Source organism: Otolemur garnettii, unplaced genomic scaffold (genome assembly GCF_000181295.1).
Source record: "Otolemur garnettii isolate 467f Iridium unplaced genomic scaffold, OtoGar3 scaffold00025, whole genome shotgun sequence".
NCBI classification, from domain to species: Eukaryota; Metazoa; Chordata; class Mammalia; order Primates; family Galagidae; genus Otolemur; species Otolemur garnettii.
The window spans coordinates 2,521,170-2,534,110 of record NW_003852420.1 but is presented as its reverse complement, the minus strand read 5'-3'; the positions used below and the strand labels follow the sequence as shown (position 1 = coordinate 2,534,110).

Genomic DNA, 12,941 nt, shown 5'->3' with positions numbered 1-12,941 from the left:
ACTGATGACTCTATACTGAACCCCAGAGTCAAAGCATTCTATGATAGACATATTCTTATCTGACAAGGTGAATGTTACTACTTTTTTTTGCATTATTATTATGATTATTGCTCAATATTTCATTGCAGCAGTCATCTGATTTCTTTTCTGAATGTATTTATCTCATTCATTCTTTACAAGGTTTTTGTTTCTAGTCCTTATCTTAAACATTGTTATTGTTATTAAATTTTAAGCCTTTTTAATTTTGTGAAGGCAAAAAGTGGAAACCAAATAAACACATGTATATGTAAAAAAAAAAAAGAGTAATAAATTCTGATACGTACTACAGTATGGGTGAATCTTGAAAATGTCATATACTAAGTGAAATAAGACAGATACAAAAGGACAAAATGTTGTGTGATTCCATTTATAGTGGGTATCTAGAATAGATACTTCATAAAGATAGAAAGTAGAGTAGAGGTTACCAGTGGATATAATAATTGAATTATTGATAAATGGGTACGGAATTTTTATTTGGAGTGATAAGAAAAATTTGGAAATAGATAATGGTAATGGTTGCACAATATTAATTCTACTGAATTATACATTTAAAAATGATACATTAAATTATACATTTAAAAATTTAAAAAATAAGGAGTTTCATATAATACCTACCTCAAATGGTGACTGTAGTTTTTCTGACTTTCCCTTTTCTGTGAGGACCATCATAGGATTTCATAGATTCAATGTGTATCAGTTAAGTACAATCTTTTTTTTTTTTTTTTGACATCCGGACTATCTCATCTTTGAGCAATGGGATCCTGTTAAACTGGCTCCTGAGTTCTTTTAAGAGAACTTTGTTAATCATTGAAAGATTCCTTGCTTCCCAGCACAGCAAAGTATCCCAAACTCATCTTTACCCTCCTTGCCCAAGATCTAGACTTAGCCATTTGTCCAAGGAGCTCTAATTCCTTTTGGTGAAGACAAACTGAAAATGAAAAAGAGGTCATTTTAAATTTTAAACTTAATTTAATTGTGTAAGTTTTAAACTTCAAATCTTAAAGTTTAATGATAGTATTTGAGGTCAGTTTATAGCACACAGTGAGAAATAGATTTGAGAAATGTTGTATGTGGGTGCTGAGACAAAGAAAAGATTCTTTGAATGTACAAAACAGGGTAGAGGGCAGATTTGGAAGAGGATATTAGGCAGGCCCCTGAGCAGCAGAACACAGTGCCACCTGAAATAAACACCACATAAGAAACAGAGGTGGATGGACCTGGGATAGATCATTTCGACGCCTGCCACAAGACTACCATCTAAGGCTGCAGGAGCATAGTGTTTTTATTACTATTCCTATTTAGAATAGGTCCTAAAATAATGGGGAGAATAGGAGCTACACGCAAAATGGGACACATAAAACAGTAGCTGGATGTTGTGACCAGACAGATCACCTGCCTCAGCAGTTACTGTATTTGTGCATAAGCCATATAATACCTTTAGTTCTTCTGTTTTCCTTTTTGCTGATAGTCACAGCTCTAAACTTACAGTCACAAACAGGAACATAGCTACTGACATAATACCACTGTCAAAGTTAAGCACAGATCGAAGGTCAATTGAAGGATGCGCTGTGGGTAAAGGAATATTTTCCTAAACGGAGCAGGCTCCATATGTTTGTTCAGGCAAAATGATTCCTACAGCTGCTTGGAAAGAAAGATGTTTCTTTTCTTAAATTCCTGGACTTTCCTAAGCTATTGTCTTCAGAGAAGAGTATTTGCTTATCTGGGTAGAAAATGAACCATTTAAATCTTCACTGGGAGACATCCTCCCTGAGAAGCTTCTCTCTGCTAGAATAATTTAAGTGGAATATTCAGTGTGTGAAGTGAGTGATGGCTGGAGAGATGTCCTCAGTTAAGATTCAAAGGAGGACTCTGCAAGGAAGATACAGTGTGTCCCTTTTGAGAAAGATGGGAAAAGGATTTTTCCTACATTGATAACAGATCTGTCCTGTTGTCTCCTGCCCTGGATTTAAAATCTAGATTATCAAAATCATGGCTACTCCCAAATTTTGTTATTGATTGAGTCCTGTTGTTATTGATTGAGTCCTGTTGTCTCCTGCCCTGGATTTAAAATCTAGATTATCAAAATAATGGCTACTCCCAAATTTTGTTATTGATTGAGTCCTGTTGTTATTGATTGAGTCCTGTTGTCTCCTGCCCTGGATTTAAAATCTAGATTATCAAAATAATGGCTACTCCCAAATTTTGTTATTGATTGAGTAAAATGGAGTTTCATTTTATATGGACCATTCTTAGACATACTTCCTTTATCCTAGGGCTTCCAGTTTCTGAATAGTTTGGGGGCATGCCCTTGCAAGGAGCCAAGGTTTCTAGTTAAATATGTTTGGAGAAAGATGAAAGAGTAACTCAGGGATTCAGAGATCATGATTAGCATTTATTCATTACTTCCCATCTTCCAAACACTTTACAAAACCAAGCCTTTGTGGTGGAGGGCAGGGCAGCTGGGGAGAGATGGAGAAATATCACAGTTGTGTGCATAACTGAAGCCAAAACATACTTCAACCCTGGTAGTCTGACTATTCCCAGCAGAGGCACTTGTGGCCTGACTTGCCCAGCCAACAGCCCTAACTCTACGCTTCTCATGTGTAGACACAACCCAACCCTAGTTACCCTAGATGGGAATCCTTCTGGGAGGGTACAGGGCTCTCCTTATTATCTGCTTGGCTTTACATGGAGGGTCACTGAACCACAGACAGTCTGAGGCTAACCCAGAACCACTCTGTGCTGATAAATTTCCTACTAGGAAACATTCAAGAGTCAGATGGAGAAATCAATCAGATTCAATCTTTAGGTGTTTTTTTTTTTTTCAGACAACTAAGCAAAATGTTAAATAGCAGCAAAAATACATTTCCTACTGCTTCTTGTAAAATAAAAGTTTTAGTAGTAGAAAGAGTACTTCATCATAGGGGAAAGGAAGGCGAACTCCATTTTTAACCCAAGTTAGCAGTATAGCTTAGTTGCTGCAATGATGTTAGGGCTTAATTTACAAGGGTCCCTAAAGCAATTGGGAAGCAAATTCTGGGCCCCTTCAGGGATTTATTTTCCTAAATCCTATACAAGAAACTCTGTGAGAAGCCAACTGTCCTCCCTAACACCACCAGGGACAGTTTAGGGTTAGAGATCCAGGAAAAAAAAGCAAAGGAACAATTTCATTCAGTTATATCCCCTTTGAGATGTGATAGGGAAATTTTATGTTGAGGAAAGACTTAGCACACTCGTCCCTCTCTCATTCTCTCTCCCTTACATGTGCTGGACTCAACCAGAGAATAATACTTTTGGCTTCTGTTGCACTGAGTAATGCCTCAAAATGTCAGGGCAACTCCCTCTACTAGGATGTGCCAGGAGACAAAAACCATGGCAGAGAGGTGGCTGGAAAGGTGAACAAAGACACTGCCCCAGGCTACAACTCCTGAGCCAAAGGGCAAGCACACACACGCTGCAGACAGCCAGCTTTCCCCTCTGGCTCTGCGTCTTGTGAAGAGGAAGCAGACATGGTCTCCATCTCCACCCTCCTCTTGGCCTCTTTGAACATTCATGAAGGTGGTCTCTGCATCAACAAGTTTATTCTTCCACCCCATTCCTGTTGAAAGGGGATATATAAAAATCTGTTACCTGAGGTTAGCTCTTTAAGAAGCTATATATCTGCTGTGGGTACTTCTGACCTTGGGTTCTCAGGGTCATGAGTGTTTTGATACCAGCTGTAACCTTCTGGCTTGGACATAGGCATTGCGGTGGGGGGCAGGGAGTGCCTGTGGAGACAGTGTGCTGGAATATACACCCCCAAACCCCAAAACATGCCCAAGAATAATAAGAGCATTAACCACTGACCCAGACGCTGTTGAAATTCTATCTCCATTTCTTCATCCATCAGAATACATGAACATACCATTCCTGAAGGCTGGGGTAGGGGAGGCTCCAGTGAGAGGGCGAGGGAGCAGAACAGGAGGGAAAGAAGGGCTGGTTTGGGAAATGAGCCCAGCAACTTCTACACTCTTCAATCTTAGGAAAATGTTCTTTGGTGACAACTAAATAGAGATGTTTTTTACTAGCTAGGAAAAACAATGGGCTTGCACTTTTCCCAATACAGGCATTAGATTTCAGTAGGCTTTTTGGTTACTTTTCCTTCAGCTATCCCCATCTCTTCATCTTCATTTCATGTGGTTCTTCCCTCCTTCATTCTACTCCAGCTTCTCTGTCCATTCTGTTTAGCCAAGTTCATTCCCACCCTGGGACTTGGGTATTCCCTTTGCTCTTCTCTTTGCTAAAACATCCTTCCTGCAGATCATGGTAGACTGCCTCCTTCTCTTGTTCAGATCTTGCCTCAGATGTTACCTTCTCAGAGAGTTTCTCCCTGGACACCTACCTAATGTTTCCCGCAGTCACCTATCATCTCCTCTCTTTTCTTCCCAGCAGTTACCACTGTCTGATAAGATTTTACTTATCTATGTATTTATAGTTTATTCCCCCGATTGGATGTACATTCCAAAATACTCTTATGTCTGTCTTGTTTTTTGCTGTGTATACTGTATCTAGAATATGGTTGGCATTTGTGATTAGATGGATGGATGGACAGATGAACAGATGGATGGATGGATGGGTGGGTGGATAGATGGATGGATGGACAGAGGGATGATTTATGGGTAGATGTATGGATGAATTGATGGACATATGAACAGACAAATTGATAGATGGATATAATCCATAATTTGCCTCAAGTATTTTATCCAGCTTGGTCAGATCTTTAGATCCATGGTACACACCAAAGAAACCAATTCTGGACACTAGAGCTATAACTAAATCAGGATAATTAATCCATTGAATTTGTGAGAAGGAAAATGTAATTGTGCTCCAATTTTAAAGGACCATCTATTCTCCATCAAAATAGCATTTTAATTTTGATGTGCTTTGATGATTAATAAATAGCCAATAACTCATTAACCCTCAGAAAACTTCCAAGTAGCAGGCTGACAGAAGCTTTCTGATGATTTGTTTTTGAAAGATGGAGAAATTAAACCATGGGGTAGCAAAAGGAGTTGGGAATACCATGCTGGCTTAATTTCAGCTGCTGAAATTGTCCTCGCTCCTGAATGTAATGAATTGTTGTGGGGGGGGACATTTTTTTACCATCTATCTCCTTAACATTTTGTTTGTTTACTTGTTTGTTGTAGAATAACCTCAACGTGGAAAGTGACTCCACATCAGAAACCAGCTTTTCTCTCTCCAAGGAAGCACCAGGAGAGCATCCAGAACACCAGGCTAAGCACCAGCCCTTCCCCAGACAGCGCTTCCAAGAGACTGGGCATCCTTCCCTGCAAAGAGATGGCCCCAGATCCTTTCTCCTGGATCTACCAAACTTTCCAGATCTTTCCAAAGTGGATATCAATGGACAGAATCCAAATATCCAGGTAATTCTTGGCAGCTGGAAGGCAAAAGACAACACAACAGTCCATCTTTTGTTTCCTGATCTGATTCCAGTGGAAACTGCAGTCTTACCTCACTTTTCCTCTTAACCTCTTAATGATTCCTGCTTATGATCATGTGATCTCCACAAGAACAGGGTTACATTTAATCTCCATCATACCCTTGATTGTGAGATTCATTATTTTGTGAACCACACAAGAAAAAATCACCAATTGTTAAAGTAGGACACACCAAGAATTCTAAAATATACCCTGATTTCAGAGACATTGAAATATAAAAAGAAAACAAAATAGTATGCCCTGAATTTGATGTAATGTAGTACTTAATGGAAAAGGCCACTCTGACATGTGAATTGACCAGGCAAACCATAGTGTGATTCCAGAGCCCTCAGGAAGGCACTTTCTCTTATTGCCTCTCTCTGGGTGGCCTTGGACACCAGAAGTTCCTTTAGGAGGTGACAAGCTTCAGTTACTCTAAAACGTAAATGATTGACAAAAACAAATTTATAAGAGGAAGGAATATGAGAATAGAAGCTCCTAGGGGAGAGATGAATACCTTTCTGAAGAGGGGATTGGGTTAAGCCGAGGAAATGGGAATTTAGATACCTGAGATTGAAAATAATAACTCTCAACTACACTGAAATAGCTCAGAATATATTACAAAGCAAATGTGGATCTAATATGACCCTCCTACTATCCTCATGATGGAGACAAAGCACATGTCATTTTTAAAATACTATCCATAATGCAACAGGTCCTCAAGAAATTACTATTTAGTTTACCCAAGGATACGTGGCTAGTAAACAGTATCAGTGGGGCTCAAATCCAGTCTCTCAGGCTCCCACGTATACTTCCCCCACCAATCTGGTTTAGAGCAAACTTCTAGTTTGGATGTTGCTTGTACCTCCCTCCATGTCTTCCCCCAAATTGCTGAGAGGCTCACCCCCCTGGGCAGCCCAACTTCTACCCAACTCCTGTCCTCATGTGCCTGCTTCCATATTTTTAAGCTTTGTTCTCAATTATTTTCATTTGTGAAGGGGAAGCTTTTCCTTAGTCTTTCTTTCTGCACCAAATGTCAGTTAGCTTACATAGCAGAAAGTTCCTAAAAAACAAACAAAAAGGAAAGTTCCTGAACCTGGCCTCAGAGAACTTGCTCCTTAATTACATTCTCATATTCTTATTCATTCTCTCTCTCTCTCTCTCCAGATTAACATTCTCTGTCTGCATGGTACAGTTTTAGATCAAGTTTCTTTGACCAGAGTTGTTTTGTTCATAACAGCGGTGTCAACCACCGCTGAGAACACAACTTAGTTAGAAGACATCAACTAGTTCCTGCTGTATATAAAACACTGCATGAGGTTATGAGAAATTAAGAGATCTAAGACCTATTCCCTCCAGGGAGTAACATAGGTGTGAAAATCCCAGCTAGTACATGAGACAGTGCCAGAGGGGTCATGGAGACAAATGGAGGAAAAGCACAGTGTCCCGAGATGGGCAGACCTCAACTGGTGGGGGGACGTGGGGCAAGGCTCCATGGATGGCACAGAAGTGAAGACACTTGTTGGCAACCTATGTGCAGACATCACTGCATGCCCCCATTAATATTTCCACTGAATCTTGTATTGTTCCGATTAACTAGAAAAACAAGCCTTTGGTTCCAATGTCCCTCTCAAGGAACTAGCCATATGGCTCTCTGATAAAAAGCAATGGGTCCACTTGGGAGAAATACAGATTGGCCAGAACAAAAGACAAGGTCTGGAGCACCGTGGCTCCACAGTGCTATGCATCAGGGCTTCCTTTGTGTGTTTAGAGATTTTTATGGCTCCAGAACCAGATAGCCCTCATCCCAAAGATGCCTAGCCCCTACACAGCCCTCATCCCAAGGGCACCTAGCCCCCAGACAACCCTCATCCCAAGGGCGCCTACCCCCCAGACAGCCCTCATCCCAAGGGCACCTAGCCCCCAGACAACCCTCATCCCAAGGGCGCCTACCCTCCAGACAGCCCTCATCCTAAGGGCACCTTGCCTTCAGACAGTCCTCAAATTAGGCCATGCCCAGCACACTTTTCAGCTTGCTATGGCTCACATTTGATCCAGGGGCACAATGCTGAGGACCAGTCTATTAGTGCAGTAGGTTTCAGAATTACTAATGTGGAGTTCTAAGAAAATGCCTGTCTGCCCAGGGAGTGTTCCTTTGTTGAAGAGTTACTGGGTGCCCGATGCTCAACTCCAGAACCCAGTTTCAAGCAGAACTTCTCAGGATCACCTTTCTGTCTCTCAGATAAATCCATTAGTCTGGAAATGCCCATCCCTTGCCCAGAACCCACTTGGATCTTTAAGATATTGTTAATACTTACCCTAGGACTCTGGGAGGCCACCACAGGTACATTACTTGAGCATAGGAGTTTGAGACCAGCCTGAGCAAAAGCAAGAGCCAATCTCTACTAAAAAATAGAAAAAATAGCCAGGCATTATGGCAGGCAGCTATAGTCCCAGCTACTCGGGAGGCTGAGGCAAAAAGATTATCTGAGCCCAAGAGTTTGAGGTTGCTGTGAGCTATGATGCCACAGCACTCTACTAGGGGCAAGAGAATAAGACTGTCTCAAAGAACTATATATATTATTAATACTTAAATGTTAGAGGAGAACAGTGGTGTTCAGTGGCAGCCACAGAACTGGAAACCCCAGATTCCTTTCCCCAGAAAACAGAAAATTAGAGGGACAGCCACCAAGTGCTGAGCCCTCTCCAGCCCATAGGACAAGACTGCATGAGCTCAGTGGGACAGCCAATGACAACTTTGTTTTCATCACAACTCACTGTATTGTTTGCCACATGGGAAGTGCAGAACACCATGGAGCATTCGGCCCTGCCTTCTGGGGAGAGATGGAGCTGTCAGCACTGCAGTGTGGAGAGAGCAAGCTCAAGTGAGATGAGGATTACACGCAGGTTGAGTTATGAGAGGGCAGCACTAGGCTATTGATGTTCCCAACATGAGGGTCTCTCCGACCAAGCCTCTTGGACCTTTATAAACTGCAAGTTCCCTACAAGCTGTTACAGAGGTTTCACAGAGGGTCTGAACACAAATGGTTGGCCCTCATATCCTGTGAACCCTCGAGCCACCTGCTCATGTAGACTTATAACAGGTGAAAAGTCGTAACAAATGCTTTGTCTTCACTCGTCAGCAACCTTTCCCAGCACAGATACTAAGAAATTTTCCTCCAGATGGTGCTTCTGGAAAAGATGCTTGAAGGGCAGGGTGGGAAGAGGAACAGGGTTACTCCTGTGAGGTCCCCCATTTTTCATGGGTTGCCCTTTGGATGCCATAGGCTCCTCCCCACAGATCCCCATCTTTGTCATTAGCAAGATGGTTTTGAAGCTGATGCAACTCCAACCTAGACACCTTAAAAATTGAAAACCCAGAAGGGCTAAGACAATACTGGCTTTTTACCCACTGCCCAGGCAGATCATTCCACCTGTACTTTATACACCTATTAACTTTCCAAGGGCAGTACAGAGGAGTGGAGCAGCCAAGGGTTTATTAATCTGATGACTTGTTTGTTGGTCCCAAAGAAAAGAAAATTGAGTGGCATTTCTGGCCTTGTGTTTCTAGAAGACCACAGAAGGTTAGTTTGTGTTGGTCACTAAGAAAGTGGTTCAAAGAAAGAATGAAGCATCTGCTACCCCTGGGAGCCCCAGCCTTATGTCTGCATGTGTGTGTGTGCAAGTGCCCACACACAGCACTAGCCACTGCAGCACCACCCACCACTACACTTGAGTAAACCAGTTCCCTGGCGGTCCTTTAAAACACAAGGTGCTTTTTAAAAGGGGGTGAAGGTTTCTGTGTTGGCAGCCCTCACCCCTTCCCTAGAGCACTGCTCTTTTGTTGAAATCCACTGGTTTGACACAGGGCTGATTCAGCCAAGCAGACAGCCCCGCTGGTCACTGCAGGCCCCATTAAAGCATTCCCTCTGCCCTGGGTAGCAGAGTGGAGACAGGTGAAGGGCCCGTCAGTGGGTCAGCTTCCACCACCAGGACCTCTCACCTCTTCTGCCCCTTGCCCTGGCAACCTGCCCTTGCCCCCCACCCAATTATCCAAAGCTGGAGCTGGAGAGCCAGACAAGAATTCAATACCCCTCTCCCTGAGGGCCCAACCCTTCAAGCTCTGACAGCATTTCCCATGCTCCAGGGCAGGGCCCTGTCCCTCTGCAGAAGCTGCCCTCACCTTTCCAAAATGTCATCACTGAGCCTGTGTAAGAGGCCATGTCCTTCTGGGGCCTCTTGACTTTTAGGGTGGGAAAACCTCATAAAGGCCCCAACATCTGCTTCTGTAACCCCCAGAGGTGGGCAGTCTCTGTCCCAAGTGAATCAGACTATTTTAAGACTGTCTTCAGGCTGCAGAAGTGAGGAAGAGAGGGGGCAACAGCGTACCAAATTGAAAGAAATGGTCTCAAAGCCCTGAACTGAATCTTCATGTGAAATGTAAAGCAATACAAGAAGTTGAGATTTACTGGGGGAAACAAAATAATTCAGGAAATAAAGTAAATCCCTCAGGGACAGGTTAGACTTAAACTTTGGTGTCCTTGGCTGGGTTTTCAGTCTGCAGCTGATGGTCAGATAGCAGAGGGGAAAAAAAGAAATCTCTAAAATAAACTTATTGTTAGGCTCACTGCTTCAGTTTATCATGACGGTCACTGTTCACAAGCAAATATGGCTCTTATCTGGATCAATCTAAGATTAGGATTCATTTCAACCAATATACTTATTTCTTTTCTTCCATTGACATGGGCTTACAAATGGTTATGTAAAAGCCTTTTCTCCCTGGCACAGACTTATTTATATAGCCACGGGCCTCTTGAGTGCCACAAGATATAATCAGATGAATTAGCCAGGGCTATAGATGTACGCGCTCCTATTTCTGATTTCTCCTCCACTTTTTCCTCTAAGATGCTTTTGGAATGGGAAGTCTGGATGGGTAAGAACCAAGAAATTTCTAGGCCAAGACATAGACCCACACCCCTCCAGGGGCAAGCCTGCACTGTTCAGATTATCATTGGCCCTGCTGTCACAAGTCAGACGGCCTTCGGCTGGGCATGGTGGCTCTCACCGGTCATCCTAGCACTCTGAGAGTCTGCGGTAGGTACAGTGCTTGAGCTCAGGAGTTCGAGACCAGCCTGAGCAAGAGTGAGACCCCCATCTCTACTAAAAATAGAAAAATTATCCAGGTGTGCTGGTGCATGCCTATAATCCCAACTTACTCAGGAGGCTGAAGCAAGAGGATCGCTTGAGCCCAAGAGTTTGAAGTTGCTATGAGCTATGATGACACCACAGTACTGTACCCAGGGCAACAGAGTAAGACTCTTTCTCAAAGATAAAAAAAAAAAAAAAAGTCGGACTGCCGTGAGTTTGAGATCAGGTACCAACATTTAGTCAACCAGGTTTCATCTCTGTAGCCTATATGGGTCACTAGGCCTCTCTGAACCTCAGTAATGATACTACTATAAGCATGACTGTCTATGAGGATTGAACGAGAGCGTGGACATGAAGCTCTTAGCCTACAGTAAGCTTCCCAGAACTGGTAGATGCTGGTTGGTGATGATATTGGGGATGAAGATGACAGAGGAAATGGTGTATTAAAAATAACTGAGAATCAAAGGCTCTGGTTTTGAGACTGACTCTCCACCTTCCCTGCTGTTTACCTTTGGAACTTGAATTCTCCAAGCCAGTGTCTGTGCCTGAAAATTGGGTCTAAGTTTGTGTAGCACAGATAAAATTTGGGCAAGCATGCTGCAAGTCCCAAAGCATTGACTATAGTTAGCTAGGGTTGCTACAGTTGTTTTTAGAGTGTCAACACATCTAAGAGGGGATGATTTCATATCTTGCTAGTCCATTTCGTGTTCATTCTGTGGCAGTTGTCAAGGAAGGGGAATACAGCACGGTCTGGATCCAAAACCTTTGCTGGAGCTGTGTCCCTGCACTCTCTGTGCTCCTAAGGAAAGAAATCATCTTCCTCTCTGGGAAAAACCAACCCACACCCACCCGGTCCCCTCAGCTCTTGGGGCTCAGAGAACCAACAAGCAAGAAGACCCCCTGGGTTTGAAGACGTGGCCTCTCTATGTTATCACTAGAATAGTGTTAGTTTCTCTATGGAAAGTGCATTTCAGAGCAAAGAGTACAGAGTATACTTTCTAATAAGAGTATCAACTCTCAAGAGAAAGAAAGCTAATCAAGGCACGTTGGATCTTATTCTTATTTTCCTGATTTTGGACAGAATTCTCCAAATTGGCATACATTTTGGACTCTCTTGGGGTTGGGGATATTCTATCAGAAGTTGGACTTGAGGCTTGTGAAAGAGTTTTCTTTCTTTTACCGCCTTGATTTGTGGTGAGGAAAAAGAAGAAGAAACAATATATGGCGACATTTCAATTATGTGTATTAAGGATGAGAGAGGGTGGTAAGATCTTGGAAATACGCTGTGCTCACTCCCACATATAGGGTTTATCATACTGATTATTGTTCAAGATGTCTTTATCAAAGAATGCTTTGACCTAAAAAAAAAAAAATGGAAATAAAATGAGAGCAACAGGAAATATAACACTAATCCCTACCATTTGAAAGTCCTTGACCAGCCTCATTAAGACTCTTTAATTGGATGCCTATGAAACTTCAGGCTCAGGGCTAGATTTCTTCTTTTGATTATGAGTGTGAGGTTTCCACTTTGCTAACTGATGGAAATGATGGGTCTTAAGATTTGTTTATTTTTTGTTTTTTGTTTTGTTTTGTTTTTAATTCAGCTGGAGCAGTGGCTAGCAATTAAAGGGAAAAAAGAAACCTCTAAGTGTGGAGATTTAGTCATTGATATAGTTTTTGGAGTAAATTTGTATTTTGCTACTCATTGCCTGGCCAGGCAACAAATCTATTTTCTTTGGATCTGAGCAGCAATTGGGGAGGGAAAAAAAAAATCATATTGACAGTAATAGCTTGAAACACGAAATTGTTTTTATTCCCAGCTTGGAGAAATTGCAGGGCACATTTTGTTTAAGCAATCCCTTTGACTCCAGTCGGAATACAAATGGAATACCAAAACTACTGGGTACATTCCCCCTTATCTCCTACTCAGAGACTGATTTCATTACCATAATTGCAGGCTTGCCTGGCTCTTGCAGCCTCTTCCCTCCAAGACCCTTAATAGCCTTCCAGACGATTGTTGCAGTTCAGTTGTTCTATCTTCAGGCAGAGAAGATGGGGCTGTAGAGGAGAAAGGTTATGGCACTGCCCTGCCACCTCCCAGTTTGTTCTGCACCACCCAGCTGTCCATTCCTTGACCGTTTGTTCCTCCAAGGTTCTGTGTGGATCCTGGTTACTATTACTCTCCAGCAACCATCCCTTCCAGCAAACAGCAATGACACAAAATGTGTGATGCAGTCTTTTTCTACCTTTTTTTCCTTTTTCTTTCTTTCTTTCTTT

The 12,941-nt window shown here is 42.4% G+C and overlaps 1 protein-coding gene across 1 annotated transcript in view; it reads left to right on the top strand.

Moving 5' to 3' along the window:
• Window positions 1–12,941, top strand: part of ISM1 (isthmin 1) — an 81,027-nt gene that overhangs the window by 48,076 nt on the left and 20,010 nt on the right. Inside the window, exon 2 of the mRNA XM_003788008.1 lies at window positions 5,226–5,462. Within this exon, the coding sequence (XP_003788056.1) occupies window positions 5,226–5,462 (237 nt within the window). The remainder of the gene's footprint in view (window positions 1–5,225; window positions 5,463–12,941) is intronic.